At 37.3% G+C, this 20001-nt stretch overlaps 2 protein-coding genes and 1 long non-coding RNA gene across 4 annotated transcripts; 2 read left to right on the plus strand and 1 right to left on the minus strand.

Annotated features, from left to right (window-relative positions):
* Positions 1-600: 600 nt before the first annotated feature.
* On the plus strand, positions 601-1573 carry LOC135595096 (uncharacterized). The gene is made up of 2 exons (XR_010480280.1): positions 601-1209; positions 1274-1573. It is a non-coding gene; the product is annotated as an uncharacterized LOC135595096 (long non-coding RNA).
* Positions 1574-3057: 1484 nt separating this feature from the next.
* Positions 3058-7908, plus strand: LOC135594719 (protein MANNAN SYNTHESIS-RELATED 1-like). Of its 2 annotated transcripts, none has more exons than XM_065085188.1 (6): positions 3058-3493; positions 5071-5194; positions 5320-5387; positions 5829-5914; positions 6319-6898; positions 7300-7908. In XM_065085188.1, exons 1-6 carry the CDS (start codon positions 3392-3394, stop codon positions 7579-7581), a joined length of 1242 nt encoding a protein of 413 aa, XP_064941260.1. In that variant the 5' UTR covers positions 3058-3391; the 3' UTR covers positions 7582-7908. The 2 variants fall into 2 exon arrangements, with proteins under 2 accessions (XP_064941260.1, XP_064941259.1); XM_065085187.1 differs by having other exon boundaries at positions 3059-3493; positions 5317-5387.
* Positions 7909-8533: 625 nt separating this feature from the next.
* Positions 8534-19474, minus strand: LOC135594718 (serrate RNA effector molecule-like). The gene is made up of 12 exons (XM_065085186.1): positions 18950-19474; positions 18750-18853; positions 17068-17122; positions 15611-15685; positions 15355-15429; positions 15197-15244; positions 14880-14948; positions 13985-14791; positions 13849-13897; positions 9428-9690; positions 9153-9347; positions 8534-8923 (listed from the first exon to the last, which is right to left on the minus strand). Exons 1-12 carry the CDS (start codon positions 19354-19356, stop codon positions 8863-8865), a joined length of 2208 nt encoding a protein of 735 aa, XP_064941258.1. The 5' UTR covers positions 19357-19474; the 3' UTR covers positions 8534-8862.
* Between the last annotated feature and the right edge of the window lie 527 nt (positions 19475-20001).

A 20001-nucleotide genomic window follows, 5' to 3' on the forward strand; every position in this document is an offset into this window, starting at 1 on the left:
TTCGAGCTTCCCTTCTAATCTGACTTGCTTTCGTTCTGCTATCCCAAGAAAAAGGAGAGGAAAGAGAGAGATATCAGCGGGTGGAGAGCAGCGTTAAGGACGAGCACTGTCACCTTTCCAGAACCTAGTTTTTACTGCTTTACTGAGCGGATTAAGGTGGTCAGCCTACAAACATGGGAAGAGAGAGGCATCCGAGACGAGTGGAAGCCAGAAATGCAAAGAAGAATGGCAGCCAATATGAACAGTCATCATACCTTAGAACCGCATGCCCAGCAAACGTGAACGAAGAAATGGAGTGTGTGAGCATCAAATGAACTGTAAAGGAGTAGACAGGCCACACTTTTTTTAGAACACTCTTCCCTGAGAAAAAGCAAATGGTTCTTTAGACCACTCTGCTTAAAAATAAGCAGGCTTTGACCATTGGCAAAGGCTTCCCTCAAGTGCATGGCTAAAGACAAGCATGGCTGAGCATCCTCCGGGACCATTCTTGTTCGTTTCTACAGCACTCACGTTAATAATGGCACCTGCCAGCAAATTCAAATGGAGAGAGACGCATCAACTTCACCACCTACACACACACACAAACCACACTACACGGCTAATCCTAGTGTAGCTATACTGCGGGCAAGTTTTGTCTCTCAAATGAGCAGTCCAGGTGAAAGGAAAGACATGCTATTTTCCTACTTGTATAATTTAACCTCATGAGTTCAAGTTGCGATGGAGTAACCCTTGTTCACGCTGCACAGGAAGATACTGTTCTGTAGTCGATGTGGAGATGGGCGTATGTTATCCTCTCCTCTGTCCTGCCCATCAACTTTTCCACCAGCAGAGAGAAAATATGAGAAAGAGGTCAAGGAATGTTACAGAAGGAAGTCGTAAAGGTCAGTTTGGTGCCGCTTTTGCTGCCTCCCTTCCTGGATACAACAGTGTCCAAGGCATGGCAACCACCATGTTCATGTTCTCTTCCTGCCGCTTCAATTATTGATGCCATATCTTCTTTTTCCCTTCATATGTTATATTACCCTGAGAGAGCTTGCTGAACTAAGACACACCACCATGAACAAGCAGCTCTGTGCGATGGTTTCCTGTGTCCTCGTGTTGGCTCTTCATCTCCCTCGCGAGGCACCGGTAGATATGTCTGCCTCTCAAGAGCAGAGTCCAGGCAGGAAGCTACTGAAGGAGTCAGGTCTCTCAGCAGCAAACACCGAGGTTAGTCAATTACTCTCCTCCAAAAACTACTGATTAGAGATAATAACTCCTCCGTTTGGTGCAGGTGATTCAGAGGATGAAGGAACCAAAGCACGGAGATGAGGAAGAGGAAGGCCACATCTACAACGCGGACTACAGTCTAGTGGCTACTCATCCTCCTCCACTCCCCAAGCGTCATCCTAAGCCATAGTCTTAGGTCGATCGACATACCAAAATGGTCTTACTTTTTATGCTTGTAGAATGCAACTCCGCTGAAGTATGTTTTGCTATGTTCTTGTTTCATGAAAGTTCTTGTGCTTCACCACAAGATATCGACATATTTGACCTACTGAGGGATCTACATGCCGGATCCCAATTGCCTCAAGATATGATCGTATCACAATGCGCATCTACAGACACAGAATATCAAAATGCGCATGTGAAATCCATTTGTTCTTGTTTTATAAAGAGATAAAAGAGTCGCTGGCAACTAAGAGTCACGAGGATGCAGGAAGCTGAGCGCCACCGCGACCCCTGTTACACCATTTTCATGGCAGGTTCTTGCTGCTCTGATAAGAACACAAGTGACATTGCAACCAACTTACTAAGACAATGTACCGATTAGATAATGACATGATAATACACTGCACTGCACATCAAGGATTTATCTATGCGTTTCTGGGTGTGGAACCACAAATTGCTTCAATGAGGCTATCACCAATTGCTCCCTACAGTCACAAATTTGTTAGGATTGAAACAGTAGAGAATGAACAGGAAATTATGGAAGAACAAAGTAGCAGCCCACATGACAATAAAGCCTTCACTGTCTCTCATCTGTTCGATCTTGATTGTGATCCCTTGAGATAGCAAATGCCACAGAAATAACAAAAAACACCATAACAAAAAACAGTACAAGAAGAGAAGACAACAAGACAAGGAAAAAAAGAGCATTGTCATCACCAAAACACCCAGCTAAGAACATTTAGCTGAACTCCTGTTCCTCGAGTGACATTAGATGATACGACTGATAGTTCACGATGTAGATATGGAGATCCAATAATACCAATGGACCATTGTGAAGCACTAGATGTTCTGTCTTATGTTGGTGTGTAATCATTAGGCCTAGAGTCGGTGGATCACATGTTCCATGAGAATATAAAGCTCGTATGACTAATTGGGGTTGTGGGAGAAAGTTCCAAGAAGAAACACTGATTATATTGAGTGGCCCAACAGGAAGCCGGAGGAATGTCTGCATCATTGCATCACTTATGTCCTCCTCAAGGCACAACTTTCATACATCTGGTGTACCATAGCTATCAGTCAGATATATTGTTTGCATATATTTGTCTGATTTCAATTCTTTTGAAGCTAAAGAAAGCCTGAATGGAAGAACTCGAAGACAAGCTGGAGGTAGAAGAGAAGCAGCAGCAATAAAAATAGGATGGAATACCATAGGCATTACCCCACTAAAGATTAGATAGAACGTGATCCGCAGAGGGCGATTCTCACGTGCACAGCTCGTGCTTCGGATCGATGTGTTTCCCCACCAACGGGTCCCACTTTCGAGTCACCCCCTCGCAAGCAAACCTTCCCACCTTTGGCCATGGAATCAAAGGGAAACCCAACCCCTCCTCACATCTCTCCCAAATTAGGCAAATGCAACTTAAGCAGTCCCCTTTCCATCAGGAGTTTCAATTAATAATCAATTTTTATTTTTTATAAATCATATTTTAAATTTCGACAAATACAAAGAAATTAGTGAATTTTAATTTTATTTTATGAAAATTAAATTTTAATTTAGTGAAACAAAGCGACAAATACACTACGCGGTGGCTTCCAAGCTCGCTCGCTTTCTCTCTCTCTCTCTCTCTCTCTCTCTCTCTCTCTTTTAACTGCTCGAGTGTCGGCAGGACGAGCTCCCAAAACTCCTCTCTCTCGCCGACTCCCTTCGCCCGGTCATTCGAGCTTCTTCTCCTCCTTTTTTATGCTCGACCCGTCCGCCCTTGGCCGGATCTGAGCAGAACCGACGAGACTCTCTCTCTCTCTCTCTCTCTCTCTCTCTCTCTCTCTCTCTCTCTCTCTCTGTTGCTTCCTCTCCTTATATTGATCGCATCGCTTCGCGGATCTCAAATTACCATCTGTTGCAGTAGCCTCCGGTTTGCCCCCCATCTCGCTTTCTGTTTCTGCGGGTTCTGGGAGCCCAATGGCGGTGGATCCCAGGCAGTTGGTCGCCGGATTCCTAACCATTGCAATGTTCGCCATGCTCGGCAACATGATCAAAAGAGACCACTTCGATTCCGTCAAGGTAATCAATGCAACTCTCTCTCTCTCTCTCTCTCTCTCTCTCTCTCTCTCTCTTACTTACTGGATCATCAATATCTTGTGTACAAAGTCGTAGGTTTTTGTATCGATGCTGACTGGTTATTCAGGACAGTGAACATGTCTCTCTGTTATAGGCATGTCTTCGTGTGTACTGAAACAAACACTTTGACGGCTGTGATTCCAACTTGGCTGGCAATAAATATGCTGATCGAACTAATTTACTGTTATCAGAATTTGATTTTGAGTAAATATGCCTTCTTGATCCTCATTGAACCTGATGAAGCCATCATGGTTGTTTCTCTTTCATTATATCCTCTACAGAATTCAATATTTAACTTTAATTGACATCATCATGGCATGGACAAATTCCTTTATTGCCTATTTGTTGCGCTGCACTGACTTCGAAGTAATTTAGTCAATGCGAAATTGTATGTTGGTGAGAAATGTGTTTGGATCCCATTAAACTTCCATTTTTTCAGGGTGTAGCACTGCTGTCTATAGGACATGCATGCCCTTGCTGATCCTTGCATCTCATGATAGCATTCAGCCGTTATGTTGAGCAGACATTCGACATACTGATTGTTTGAGTGCATATTGGTTTCTGAACAAGATGAAACCATACTTTACAATGTTTAATGGCATGCATGAATGTGCATTAAAATAGACAATTGGATTGACTTTCTTTGTATGCTAATCAGTTTATTTTGGTGTTTTCTTCTTCTTCTTCTTCTTTTCCCTTGATCTGATTCACGTGTTTGTTGGCATGCATGGATGGCAGATTTAGATATTTACATCCTTTTTTGTTTTAAAATCTGTCAACTTAGTTCTGACCTACTTACTGGCTAAAGAAAAATGTAAATCATAGTTCCTATCCTGGTCATGGAGTATGTGCAACAAAGCTTAATGCATGCCTAGACAAATGTTCATTGTCCACCAAACTAGTGGTGGTGAATATTTTAATATCATATTGTCTGATTCATAGAACTTTATGTTTATTATATATCAGAGACATGTCTTCTCGTCCATCATTGGACATGACCAATCTGCCTTGCTCATTTCTCTTTTGTTTTTACCTCTATATACTCCAAAACTCAACTTTTTCCTGATATCATCATTCCATAGACTAGATTCCCTGTTATTCATGGTAGATAAGCATCTGGATATGATTGGACTAGCTTTGATATGATTTAGGCAACACTAAATTGATGGTTAGGGAGAAAAGTATGTGTATTTCATTGCCTTCCAAATGCAGCAGCTCATATTACAGTTTAAAGGAAATGCTTGTTTATATGATCCATACATCTGATATTAGTGTGGCCCATTGTGTTGAACTGGCTGCAAACAATGAACGTAATAATGCCCTCAAACATGAAAATCACTTTTGAATCCTGAACATGATGAAATTGTGTTTCCCCTATTTTATAGTCAGCAATTTGTTTTATGCTCTATAGGTATGTGTTGTACTAATTTGTTGTAAATCTTTCTTTCTATTTTTATAAAGTATTTCTTTCTGTTTTTACAACTCTCTTTCTTTCTTATTCTTTTGTTGTACGTCTTTAGGTGAGTCTTCAAGAAACATCAGTAGTACAATTTGATGCTCTAAAGTCAAAAGACAAGTCTGCTACCCAAGTTTCTAAGGAGAGCAGCCTAGAGCTTAAACCTTGTTGGGCAAAACCAGTTCCAAGTAAGTAATAGAATGTATTGAGATTCTATTATAAAGCTATGCCAAATGGAACTCCAGTCCTCTTTATTGATTGTGGATCTTCCTATTTCGGTTATCATTTCCCTGTGGATTTGCATCTTTAGAAGAGACAGAGCAGTCAAAAGGTTTCATTACATTCTCCTTAACAGGTGGTCCTGAGCACCATGTCTCACAGGTATGATAACCTTTATTGTGTAGGTCTTTTGGTTGATTTAGCTATGAATTGTAATTATGACTGACAACTTCATTTTAATGTCAAGCTGTTGCTCTGATGGCATTCTTCCAGATAAATATTCAGATTGAAGTTTGTTAGCCAACTTCCTTTATTTTTATGTATTATTCAGCTTGTAATAATTTCTAGTTTCACCCAAAACTTCATATGCTTGAACTAGAACAAGACTTAACCCTAATCGTTTACCATGGAACAATGCTCCCTTTTTACTTTTTTTTTTTTTTTTAAACTCTGTTACCTTAAATTCATCCTATGTTAATGTTGATGGTTTAGTTATTTGTTCCTCTTTTTCTTTGTCCAAACTCCAAAAAGTAGGTGAAACTAAATCAGCATACACGAGCAAATATTTAGTTTCATTAACCTTTAATCAATTTCATCATTCAGGTCACAGATGCGGTGGTCATTGCAAGGTATTTAGGTGCCACTCTACTTCTTCCTGACATCAGAGGAAGTGAGCTTGGTCAGAAAAGGTAAACTTCTGATTTTGATCATAGTCTGCCATCATTGTTGAATCTTAACTCCTTAACTCTTAACAGAACAGCTGGTCCTCATCCTCATTTTTCTTTTAGAATCAAATAGCCAGTCATCCTTGTGACTGTATCTGTGATCATGAATCAGAATGTTAGTATCATGATTATGGTGTTTCTTGTTCTTCTTCTATGTGGACACCAACATAAACAACAAAAGTAGTTATGCATATTCTTGTAATGATGGAAATGTATAGTTAACATTGATCAGATGGTGAGTATCATCAGAGCTTCTTTCTATTTCTCCAAATATATGAGATACTTGAGATGTTGCTTTCCCTCTTGTTACTGTTCTTTTGTAGCTTTACATATATCTTCTGCAACTAAAACATTTCAGATGCCTGCAGGAATTTTGAGGATATGTATGATGCTGATAAATTCACTACAAGCTTGATTGGTGTTGTAAAGGTTGTCAAAGAGCTTCCTTCTGAAGTAACTGCTGAAAATCCAGCTGTTGTCAGGGTCCCCAATAGGGTAGCTAAGGACTTTATTATAAACAATATCGAACCAATCTTCCAAACAAAAAGTTACCTGAGACTTGTGAGTTTCTTCCCTTCAATCAATTTAAAGGCAAAGGGAAAACCTAATACTGACTTGGATTCAACTGCATGCTTAGCGATGTTTGGAAGTCTTGAAATGAAGCAGGAAATTTTGGAAGTGTCTGACAGGATGATTGAGAGACTGAAAATTCTGAGTCGCAATTCAGGAAGCCAGTTTATTGCAGTTGATCTTAGGGTTGATGTGCTGGAGAAAAAGGGCTGCAAAGAAAAAGGCAATGGAAAAAAACCTTGTTACACTCCCGTGGAAATCAGAGACTTTCTGAAAAAGGTTGGGTTCAATTCAGATCACACAATTTACCTAACCCAGACTTGGTGGCATGAAAGCCTGAACCCTTTGAAGGAGATGTTTCCAAAAACTTATACTAAGGTGAGTCGTGCTAGTTGCAGAAACCTTTGTTTACAATAAAAAATTGTCATCAGCACCAAACTTATGGTTGATACATAAGTTTGACTGCACCAGAATTTTGCTAAATAATTCTGAAATTAATTTTGTTTCTCCATGAGCATTTAGCTAATACATTTTTTCTAAGATTTGTGTGCTTTTGAGATTTCCATATAACTCTCATTGCATCATAGTTGACATTTACAACTAATTATTTTGGTAGGTAAAAATTTGTTTTGCATGTATTCTTATCATGCATCTCATACATACATGGTAGCAGAACTCATCAGCCAAACATGTCCAATTCTGTTTTGCTCGCCAAGAAGCATAAATGTATATTCTGCCACCAATTTGAAGTTCACTTATTAGAACTAAATCTGTTGCAGGATGATTTAGTACCTGCAGAAAAGAAAGCTCACTTTCTCCAGTCAGGAGGTGCAGAACTACAGAGAGCTCTCGACTTCCAAATCTGCTCCAAAAGTGATGTCTTTGTGCCTGCCATTGCTGGCCTATTCTATGGAAACGTAGCTGGCAAGCGAATAGCTTCGGGTCGGACCCAAATACTTGTCCCGTCGCAAGTTCCCAGCTCCTCTCCTATTGCTTCGTCCAATTTCATCTCAACTTATGTTTCCAAGAAGAATCATCTTGCATACTCATGTTTCTGTTAGCTGCATGAGGAATGAAACTATCAGAGCAGCAAAGAGCTAATTTCTGTTGTTGGAATTTCTGCTACTGGGCTTTCATCTCTGCAATGTGTTGTTGGTTTAAAGATTAAACACTATCAAGTTGAGCAAGTTGACCGTAAGCTAGGGTACATATCTTGATTTGCAAATACCTTCTACATGTGTTCATCATATAAGGGGTTATAGTGCAAGTCTGAGAGTTGTTTTTTTTTTTTGTGTGTGTCTTTACTGTGTCTTAAAAGGAGGCAACTGCCTCATAGGAAAACCATGTCATTCAATTGTGCTCTGGAATTATCCTCAATTCATACTTCATTTGCTGAGTACCACTTAGGAACTAGGAATAATATCATTGATTTCAAATCAAATAATGGTCAGTGAAGTATATACATTCCTATATCAAACAATATGCATCTTTTCTGCCCTGATCGATTATCAAATTGAGATTTAAATCTTTGATTCAACTACTGAGCTAATAACCATGCTATGATGGTGCAACATTTATCGACTATAAAAAATTTCTTTTTATATTTAGCAGTCAAGACTATGGCCTTAGATAATATAATGATCTATTTCTATATTATTGAGGCAACATACTTGTATTAGAGCTGATGATTGAATAAGAAATGTAATAACAAATAACTCTGTCTCACTGACAGTATTTACCTAATCGTATGTCATGCAGAGAAAAAAAATGATAGTTTTATTTCACCTTCAGGCACTTCCATGTTGAAGAAACTCGAGTCCCAAGTGTCAAAAGCACCAATACATGACGTTACATGGCAATCTCCTGGAATTAATGTAATCTAAGCCGAATTTTCAGCGACTTTATAGAGGACAAGAGCACATATATCAAACCTTTACGATTCACCTTCAAGATACGTACGTACTGGCTCGCGCAAGGACTTGACAAAGACAAAAACCCAAAACTACAACAAACTTGACATCCAAAGTCTACACGGCACATTTGGTTATGATTTGATCCAAGGAAGCTAAGTTTGCAAATGCAGACAGAATGCTGTACGTGCGTCTTGCATCGCAGTTAGGCATACAGTTACATAAATCGTCCAAAATGTTTCTATTAACATCATCCCTTCTCACAAGTAAAACATTAGAAATTGATCTTATCGAGTTTCGACTATATTGCAAAACTGTGAGTAGCTATTTGACGATGAAGTCATCTGCTGGTGGACAGCAGGTGTGCCTTCCTGTTCCATCTTGGGTCACAGACTAAATATCATTCCAAAGGATGAGGAGGAAATTAGGAGCCTATAAACTCCTGTAGTCTATAACAGTCACTTCGTCCTCTGGAGCATCGAGATCTTGGTAACTGTAAAGAAACAAAGATCAGCTAAATATGCATTCACAAGTATAAGAGCTAACGAACAAAGTATTATGTTAACGAACAAAGTCTTGGTAACTGTGACACATGAACCCTGATAATAAGTGCAAAAATTCAGCAAAAACTAAATGTAGACAAAAAAACTTTTCCCCATAAGGAGTTAAATCAAGAAAAAACATAAAACATTTTTGCAGGTGAGCAGAACAATGGCACTGACCTTCTTATGCGACGAGGATCATGTCGAAATGCCGGAGGCATAGAAAGAATTGGTGCAGGACCACTCACTTGCGGACCAAGCCTTCCTGTTCTACCACGAGAACCAGCAGTAGCTTCATATGATGATGGTCCACCGGTCTCCCTCAGCATGCGCATTGCAACGTCCGGTGGGGCAGGGACAAAAGGTCCTAGTGGTCTATAAAAAAAAATGTATAGTTACACAAATATCAAACAGAGAAAATAGTTCAAATAGGACTATGGGAACAACCGACTGACCCAGCACCAGGAACGGGCATTAATACTGGAGGAGGAGGCACATCTGAAGGAAAAGCACCATGCAAGCCTTGTCCACCATAAGCTTCATGAAGAGGCTTCTCATTATCGTCCCCTTCTAAGCCATCATTGGCATCACGAGGTGAATTGTCAGTCTTATCATGCCTGTTATCATCTCTATCATTCCGGTCAGACTCTCTCCTGTAGCCACGTTCATCTCTCAGGCGATTACCTAATGGTGGCCCCCGCCTTTGGGATTTCACCTTCTGCATATAAGTGCAAAGTGTAATAAATAAGATAATAAATGCAATCACACGATCACAGATTTGAAAGTCAACATGCATATATAAGCATGCAACATTTCTACAAATATAAATAAGTAGCAAAATATTGTTGCACAACACAATCTAAGAAATAAGCATATAAGAATCCTGTCACATCATTGAGGCTGTAATTTGGCGAGAAAGGAAAAAAATTAGAAGTTGGAGTTAAAATTGGCCGAATAAAAAATGAAACAGAATCAAATTAATGTCAAACATTTCATGTCCCTGGCCTTCCCCGTGTAGTAAAATTTCATCTTTTCCACAACACATTGGATATATATCATCTCCCATTGAAGCTCTTAAGGACTATCACACATTTTTAAGCATTCTTTTTATTTATCTATTTTTTATTTCTACAAGTAGTTACCAAGCCTGTTGTACACATTTTTATTTCAAGACATTTAAGCATTCTCTTGTACAGACCAAACAAAAGAATTGCAAGAGCCATACAAAAAATTATACAGCCCTATAATAACTGTAAACAAAATTAAGCATATGCAACCCAAAGAACAAATCATAGTTTCAGACTATCCCAGTCCTGAAACAGCCTATCGACAGTTCATATCGCCTATCCTGGACACTATGACAGTTTGGATCTATGGGGATCACCCGATCCACTAAAGGAGTGGTCAGAAATCGTGAATCCATGTGAAGAGGAGCAGGAGGAACAGCTACATCACCATCAAAGAAAGAGAAGGGGACAAACAAGAAGAGACCAACTGCAACTGGAATCATAAAGCATTGGCAGCCACAAAGTGGGAACAGCTGATCATTGTGTCATAAATCACTGACCCACCAAAATTGTGTGGCTCGGAGCAGGGGGAGGTGGCTGGGGGGTGGCTATGGAGGGAGATGAAATGTAAAGAAAATTGAAGCTTTTCCAATTTCACAGTTCACAAATAAGTTGGTCCTTTATAAGGATCCAATGCAGACTCCTTCCTATTGTGATTTTATGATTAATATTCAACTCTAATATTTCTAAGTTAATCACCAAGACCTGAAATGATATCGGATCTGTCCACATAGGATTGAATAATTATCACTTGTGGGGTCCGGGCACCCTTCTTAAATATGAATGTCATTACAACATTGGATCCCTGCAGCTACTAAAGTGGATTGGTGTAAAGAAATAAAAGAGGGGAAGCTTTCCAAATAAATAAAAAAAGTATAAAACTAACACTAGCAAAACATATAATGTTATAACAAGGTTAAAAAACTAAAGAAATGACATAATTATCAACATATTATATGAGATATCACGCAAAATTAACATAGAACATGCTATAGAATTACCAAATGAAAACACAATTGGAAACATTTAAAAGAAGAAAAATTAAATATCACAAAAGTATATAATTATTATCATCTGATCAAATATCAAATAATCAGCTTCAAATGTACAATGCAACATTGATGAACCATGAGATAATGATTTGAGGTTGGCCACATGGATATTACTTTTTACAAGGCTATATCACTAGTGAAACACAGAGTCATCAAAAAGTCCTCAAGTTCTCCTTGCAAAAATAATCCTAACTGAATCACCTCAACTGATTGGCAAATAGGTCTCCTTCAGATAATATCCATACAACTTAAAACAACTTTCCTTTTACTTTTTCATCAGTTGAAACTTATCCCTAATTGTTCACTACAATAGATATTTCTTATTCTATCATTTCCACTCACCTACATTATGCTACGTCTGATTGACCAACTATTTCTATCACTATGTATGTTATCAAATACCTAATATCATAATCCATAAAGCGCAGCTAGCTTTATAGCAGTCTATTAAGAATTTTGTTTTGATCTGTGAGGTAATGCATTAACCTCATTAACAATATCTTCATCAATCTCCCTTCCTAATAATAATGGATCCAAGATATGTAAAATTACTGTTTTTTTTCTGGAACTTTGCACCCATATTACCTTCAATCCTCCTGTTGGTTTTCCTAAAGTTACAGCTCATAAAAAAAAGTCTTAACCACACTTTGTCTACAATCCTTAGTTTCTAATGTGCCTCTACAATTTCAAGCTTATAATAACAATTGAAAGATTTTGTAGAGCACAAATACAAATATGAGTACCAATTTGATATGGCAAACCATACAATATACAACATATAATATGACAATATAAAATATTTATATAATAATATCAAATATTCATTTGTAAAATGCATTGGCTAGTTTGGCTGGTAAAGAGAAGGATCATAAACCGCCTTCATCACTTACATTTTGCAAGATGTATATACATATATACATATATATATATACATATATATACACATATATATATATACATATATATACACATATATATACACATATATATACATATATATACACATATATACACACACACACACATATATATATATATATACATATATATATATTCGATTAACATGAGTTTTATAGTATTTATACTCAAATTTTATAAACTCGACAATGTAAACAAATAAATATCATCACACAGATTGAAACAATTAAAATCATCTAAATATAAGTATCCAAAATAAAGGTTGAGTACATCAAATAATAATACTTAAATTTTATAAATTCAACAGAGTCCGAAGTGAATGGCCCTCACGTAAGGGTCACGCAAGTGCAGCACCGCACATGAGGGCCACGCAACGAAGTGCGTGAAAGCAAAGCGAGAGTGGTGTTGTGTCCCACAAATAAAAATGAAAATAAATAAAAAAGACACAACTAGAACGTGTCAAACACATGTTCAGCTGTGTTGATGACGTATCTGTGTCCAACACATGTCAAACACAGATACATCCATCAAAAGCACGTGTTGGTGCTTCAAAGATGAGAGTTCATTTTCAGTAACATACTACTTCAAGAATAGAGACAAAACCATAAAACGTTATGAAACACAAAGTTACTATAATTTAATGTTTACAAACAATATTAACTAAAAATATCCAAACTGTACCTTAGAAATAATTAGAAGTATTATATATTTTTATTAATTAATTTTTAAAATAAAAATACTTTAAAAACTATCTGAGACACATCAGAGAAATATTCTACAAGTATCACATATGACACATCATGACGAGATATAACTGATGATAATAAGTATCATGTCCAATTATAGTGTTACTTTCATTAATCATAATCTAATGTTTAATACAGTCAATATTAAGCAATTAAAAGTTCTCTAAGTAGTCTTCATGAAAGTATATATACTAAATAATTAATAGTATCCTATAACTTTAATAATTATTAAAAATATAATACCTTCAAAGTTCAAACCCTACATGTAACCAAAAAAATATCCTAGATGTATTACATTCGCTATAATCTGATACATATACCATTAGTAATTCAAAGCATCTGTTATTCACAGGAAAATTGGATTCTGAAGGAAACAATTAATTAAATTTCTAAAAAAAGTAAAATAAGATGTAGTGTTTCACGATGTCTAATCAATAATTAAATCAACCAAACACAGCTGAAAAACATATCATTCAAAAAGTTAAAATGTCAATAGTTGGAATTTACAATATCTAAAAATTCAGAAAAACCATAAAATTTGAATTTATTAAATCATAGAAATTTGGAAAAAAAATAAATTCTTAAATACTAATGTTCAAAGATTGAACATTTTTCTAACTTTTAAAAATGGCTAATCTCACATTATACAAAAATCTAAAGACTAAAATTCTAAATGTTCAATTATACAAAAACTAAGAACAATAGATGATGGATTAGATACTTGACAAAGTAAAGCTATGTTTTTGATATATTAGTAACACATGCAACGAATCATTATGCCTTTTAATGATATTGTTCCATTTCATTCTTCTATCATTATTTTTTATTATACTCATCCTGTTTGTTTTCTAAAATATTATTGTGAGTTGAGACTTCTTTGTCTTTGGTGTTCTTTAATTTCTCTATAGGTGAAACCTCTTTCTCATCCTTTTTCTTTAATCCAAACTCCTAAAACCTTAAAACAGACCACTACAGAGCACTAAAAGTATTGTGTTTATAATACACATAAAAAACACATGAAACTAAAGAATAGCACATCAACATAATCATGCACGAAAAACAGTATGCTTAACAACAAAGATAGAAGTCCTACTGGTGCAGATTGCTGCATGACGGGAGTCCCACCAGGTGCATTGCGATCACTGCATTAAGAATAAAAACAACTTTGACTTAGTGATTCTCTCAACATAGTCCTTAATTTTCAGTCACAAGATGAGTTGAATGCTTACTTCATGTAATTTTGAAAATACAGCTCCTCTCGGACCTTTGAGGTAAGCTCCATCACAAGGTCCGGGTGTTTAAGTCTGAGATGCTTATGAACAAACTCAGGAGCATGGAAAAGCTTTGTGCAGCCCTTAGCTCCACATCCATACTTCCAACCATATTTTTCATCTCGTATTTTCCTCACTAAAGGATCTAGAGCCTCAGTAGCTGCAGCATCAATCTTATCTTTGGCTGTCAATGTTTCCAAGGGATCCTGGCCTTCCAACCTCGCTTGCCAGAATATATCAAGTTTCTTCTCCCAGTTAGATCCACTAGCATTGGTTCCATCATGTGTCTTGTTGTCAGCTCTAACATGCCGAAGACCCTTTGCCTCAGACGTCTCAGACATGCCGTAGTAATCCAAGCCATGTACACGCCATAGGTAAGTGATCAAAGTATCCAACAATTCAACACCTTCAAGACCCTTGACAGTGGTTGGACCACGTATAATTACAATTGGCCCCATGGATCCTCCATGAGACTTCTCTGCATCCAACTTATCATGACCACTATAGGACAGGACATTGTCCTGGATACCCTTCTCCATGTCAAGCTTATGAACCAAGGCCTGCGCTTGTTCAATGTCAACTTGAATTCGCCGAGGTTCAGAACTAACTGGGTGAGACTTTGGAGCCGCGGAAAGCAGGTCATGTCCTTTTGCATTTCCTCTACCATGCCTTCTCCTTTCACCATGAGGATCTGCCTCGTCTTCAGAATTTGGTTCGCTATCATTCCCAGATTTGCTAGCCAAGGAAGGTGTTAATCCTGGGCCACTGATGATATAAGCATGAGAGAAAACTAAGTCAAGGCATAATAATCCTTCAGAAAGCATGAGAAGGGGAACTGAGACGAAACTCTTACAGGTCAAGTGTACCACTCTGCAAATCAAGCAAGAATTCCTTTGCAACAGTCCTGGCCTGTTCTTTCCTCCTACAATGTCACGCAATAGGCATCGATAGCAACAGAAGTGTTGACATTACATTGTACAGGACAATGCACAAACGCATTGAAGCCAAGCTAGCATGACCATATGAAAAAAAGACCAACGTAAAACCTTTATCTGACTTAAGCATTAGAAAATTGGAATGAAGGGATCATCCAAGCAAAAGACTGAATGTCATACTCAAAATACAATATCAATAGCTACATACATGTCCATGTGGTTGCAGGAAACTCACCTTTCAATGACTGCCACCAAGTTAGTTGGATGATATTTGTCTTTCAGCCTACAACAACAGGGTTAAAAACATGAGGCAATGTATAAAATGTTTCAAATATATCACATTACATCAAATGGATACACAATAATATTTGGAAAATTGTAGGCATCATGTACCATTGCTCTTCTTTATGAGCTTCAAAATAAGCTCGCTTCTGAGTTGAAATGTATTCTGATCTGTATTCTTCATACCTGCATGATCAGAACTTTGCTTGATAGCTCATACTATCCATAGTGCTAAACAGCTAGCAGATTCATAAAATCACTCTGATCATTTAGCAGCCAAAAGACACAAGCTTGGCGACATAACCAACAAATGCTTATTGAAATCAAACTCTTTATGTTGATAACTACTTTCATCTGAAATATGTACCTTCGCTCAGCTTCAGCAGGTGAAATATCATCTTCAAGTTCTTGGATGAACTGCTTGTATGACATCAAACCTCCCCTGCAAAAATAACTGAATAAGGTTATTAAACAATTAAAAAATCAAATATCTAGTGAGTTTTTGCTATTTGTCTAGCTTTGCATAGTTGCATCATATATAATGCCTTGAAAACCAAAAGAAGTCCAGAGAAAAAGGATTCATGCTTCCACTAAGAGATGCATGTATACTTGCAGTTGGCATTTAGTAATTATGAAGATTCAGCAGGTGCAAAAATCAACTACAGATGAAAACAGTCCTGAGAAACACATGATACAAACTACTAATAAGATTTAAAGTATAATTCATCAACAAATGGAACAGAAGCATACACCACGCACAAAAAGATATATAGAAACAGATGACTCTATGCACATAAAATCTTTTTTTCAGTTGTTACAACCAAAACCATGAGGATTACAAATACATGCTCCTCCCTGACTGTACTAAACTGATAGCCATATTTTTAATATTATAGAAATCAAGTATTTACTGGTCCAACAGCCAACCTGGGCGCAGACTGGACAATTATGGCCACTTCAGTCTGGTGTAGGCTATACCCTGATTTGATCATATTCAACTTCTCTGAATTATAAATTATTCTGATGATTGTCCTCCCTGGTTCAGTCCAACCAATCTTGTTTATCCTCCTTATCAATCTCAATGTCAACTTACAAACTTTGGTAAAGGTTCCATACTAGACAAAACTATAAAGGATATTACAGGGCAAACAGAAGGGCCAAAAGGTAAAATATGTGGCACTTAATTGCATAATTTAACTTAAAACTACCCAACAGCCAAACAGAAAGTCTTGAACTGTTATTGTAGGACAACAAGTTTAAAGAGCAAAAATATGCTGAGAATTTGAGTTTCATGCACTACAATATTAATGACTATACAACACCTATATCTACCGATCACAGCACACGATTAGAGAGAGTTTCTAGCTTACAACTTAAACAACTAGACCACAAAGAACCAAGAATGTTGTTTTTTATTAAACCAATCAACATTCTGCACTATATAAGTTACTATGCCGAGGCAGCATCATTCATCAGCAAGTTTCTTAACTTCTTATCAGCTTTTAGCAAAATATATTCAAGGAACTAAGGGAACGAAAGTCAGATATCAGCATACTTGATACCCATACAAGAATTACTCCACAATTATCTAAGTTTGCTAAAATTCTAGTTTGGAAGAGTCCCATGATATATGATAATTGCAGGTCAAAGAGAATGTGTCTATGCCATAAGAAAACTAATTAGAAAATCTCTCTAAAAAATATCAAAAAGAGAGACACTTATAGAGAAAAAATGGCAAGGAAAGACCTTATTAAATTGGTAAAAGAGACCATAACAAATCAACATGAGCCATATTTTCATTAGAACACATAGCAAAGTACAAACCTTGGGATACCCTCGGGACCATCACCATAACCACTGTATCCAGAATTAGGCCAATCTAAAGATTATAAACAAGAAAAGCATAAGAACTCCAGAATTGGTATTCTACAACAAACAATTGTTTAACATGAGAATAAGAATCCTACAATAATGAGGCCATTCAAAGCTTAAATATATATTCACAAATGATGTATCAATTTGTATAAATGGTTACTTATATGGAAGGATCCTAATCAAACTTGATCCCCGAGAATAAAGCTCAAACAAACCAAGCATTTCAAAGAATGAAGATTTATTACTCTATATTTCTTGTAGTTTGTCATTTTTTGATGCAACTACTTGCTGCCATGGATATATAATCTGAAAATTATATTATTCTTATTAGCCAACCACATCACCACATTTCTGCATCATGTAGTGTCAAATTAGCAAATATTGCAAAAGCGAATGCATCTTTATATGAATCCTCCCCGAGTTTAATATCATTTCACCCTTCTCATTTACCTGGCATTTGAATATATTGGTAACTTCTAGAAAAAACTGACACAGGTAATTCTAATGAAAAGGGAAATCTGCACCAGGTTTCATTTTGATCATAGTACCAAAACAAATCTGTAGGACAATCACTGCACAAGAAACTCAACAGTGGAACCTCATCACCATATTCAGAGAAAAATCATCACGAAAATTTGACTGTTAACAATAGAAGCAAAGTCAGGGGTGGATAGCTACAGAGGTCAAACTTACTCAATTGCTAGCCTCAGTTGAGTCTAAAAAAGGGGTTTTTTTACTATTTGATACAATGATTCAGCTTGACTTCGCCTATGTACTTGGCATCAGGTGAGATGTAAGTTTGAGTGGGTCACTAAATTTAATTCAATTTTCATTCTTTTTAAGTCAATTAAGAATCAGTTTTGAGTTTTGAGTAATTTGTTGTAATAGGTGTCAATTAAGCAGGCTTTTGCTTGATTTAGCAACCTGATAGTAGGAATACACTATCAGCTAACTGAAACTGTAAATAGTGGAGAGACATTAGTTGATAGTTAACAGGCTTAGATAGAAACTGCTTTTCAAACTAGTATGGGAACTTATGCTGGTACTCGGGATTTTACGAACATTCTATATATTAACTTCCTTTGGTCTCCAAACCATCAGCAATAGGTAAAGCCATGTCCATACAGGAGGTAAAAGAGGCTATGTGGCCTATGGCTCCTCGGAAATCCCTGGATCCTAATAGACTGAGTGTTGATTCTAGAGGACCTATCATTCCACTGCATGGGATTCTGCATAGTGCTGTCAAATGATTTTTTGATAAATCCATCTTAACAACACAATTTACTTGAACTTATATTGTCATGGAGCCCAAGGTTGAGAAACTCTAAAATATTCAGTATTTAGATCCATTAATGATAATATTTGCTACAAATTGATCACTAAGATTCTTGCTTGTCTACTTAAGCATTTGTTGCCAGATGTAGTGGGTGGGGGATCTACATCACACTTCCAATTGCATGGATAACTTTTTCTCATTCAGTTCAGATGCGTTTGATATTGGTGACTAACAACTCTGTAAATGGAAGAGCTTACAATAACAATTTTTTTCCGTTTTATCTCAATATTTGACCAATTTTCTGGTTAATTCAAGTCAATAAGTGGCCAGCAAGAAATGCTGCATTCACATTTACCTGCTTGGCGATTCATGTAGCGACTGTGAGGCCTCTCATAGCCGTACCCACCTCTGCTTCCTGAGCCATCTCGATCGTACCCACCACCGTAATCATAGCCATGCCTGCAATTATCAGCAGATAAATAGCAACTTCAAGGAGTGTAATCCCACCAACGGAGCTCGTACACATATTAAAGGACCGCACGATTTCTTGCTCACCTTCTTTCATTATAACCCCCTCGGCGCCGGTCATATCCACCATCATCCCTCCTAGCTCGCTTAAAGGGTCCAGGAGGAGGGGACCGGCGAGGAGGCGAGTGCCGGCGGTCACGGTACGACGGCGAGCTCGGGCTACTCCGCCTGCGATAATCCCGATCCCTGTCGTCCCTCGGTTGCCCAAGCAACGGAGGTGGGGGAGGCGGCGGCGACCGATTCCTAGAGTCGTGCTGATCCACCGTCCGGCTAGAGGGCCAGTCGTCCCTCCTTTCACTCGAGTCCCTGTCCTTCCTCTTCGGAGGCGGCGGCGGCGGTGAGGAAGATCCGCCGCCGGCGCTTTCCCTCCGCTCCGGCTGTAGATCACGGCGACGATCCAGTGCTTCGGTGGGCATGTCGATGACGTCCGCCATGGACACGACGATCGCGTGATACGGAAAACCCTAACGATTGGTCCGAGGAGCGGAAACCGTAGAAAAAGCGAGAGAGGGAGGGGGAGTTGGAGGCGAAGGTGAAATAAAGGGAGGAGATTTAGGCAAAAAAGTTTCATGGCTTATAATATCATAAATACCCCTTTACGTTATTAATGTCACATATAGACAGACCCCCTTATTAACTCGAATAACTTTTATAAAACAATTAAAGCGATTCCCTAAAAAAATTACTCACATTTTGAATATTTCTCCATTTTACTTTTTTTCGAAGATTACTATTTATTATTATTATTATTATTATTATTATTATTATTATTTACAATATCATATTAACAACTTTAAATATTTTTTAGTTATCCCTTTGTAAATAAATATTATAATTTAATTTTAATAAAATTAAATTTCATTCCTTACTTATAATTTTAATAAAAAAGATTACTTTTTCTTCTCCTCCTTTTAATCTTCGGAGATGATGTAAAATGACAGAAAAAAGAAATGAAATGGGATGAACGGAAGACCAAAGAAAAGAAATAGTTTTTGATACTTGTTTTAATGATTTAATGTTTTTAAGATTACGAGCATTGTATAATAATAGTCCAGAAAACATCATATTATAGATCAGTT

Source organism: Musa acuminata, chromosome BXJ1-10 (genome assembly GCF_036884655.1).
Source record: "Musa acuminata AAA Group cultivar baxijiao chromosome BXJ1-10, Cavendish_Baxijiao_AAA, whole genome shotgun sequence".
Lineage (NCBI taxonomy): Eukaryota > Viridiplantae > Streptophyta > Magnoliopsida > Zingiberales > Musaceae > Musa > Musa acuminata.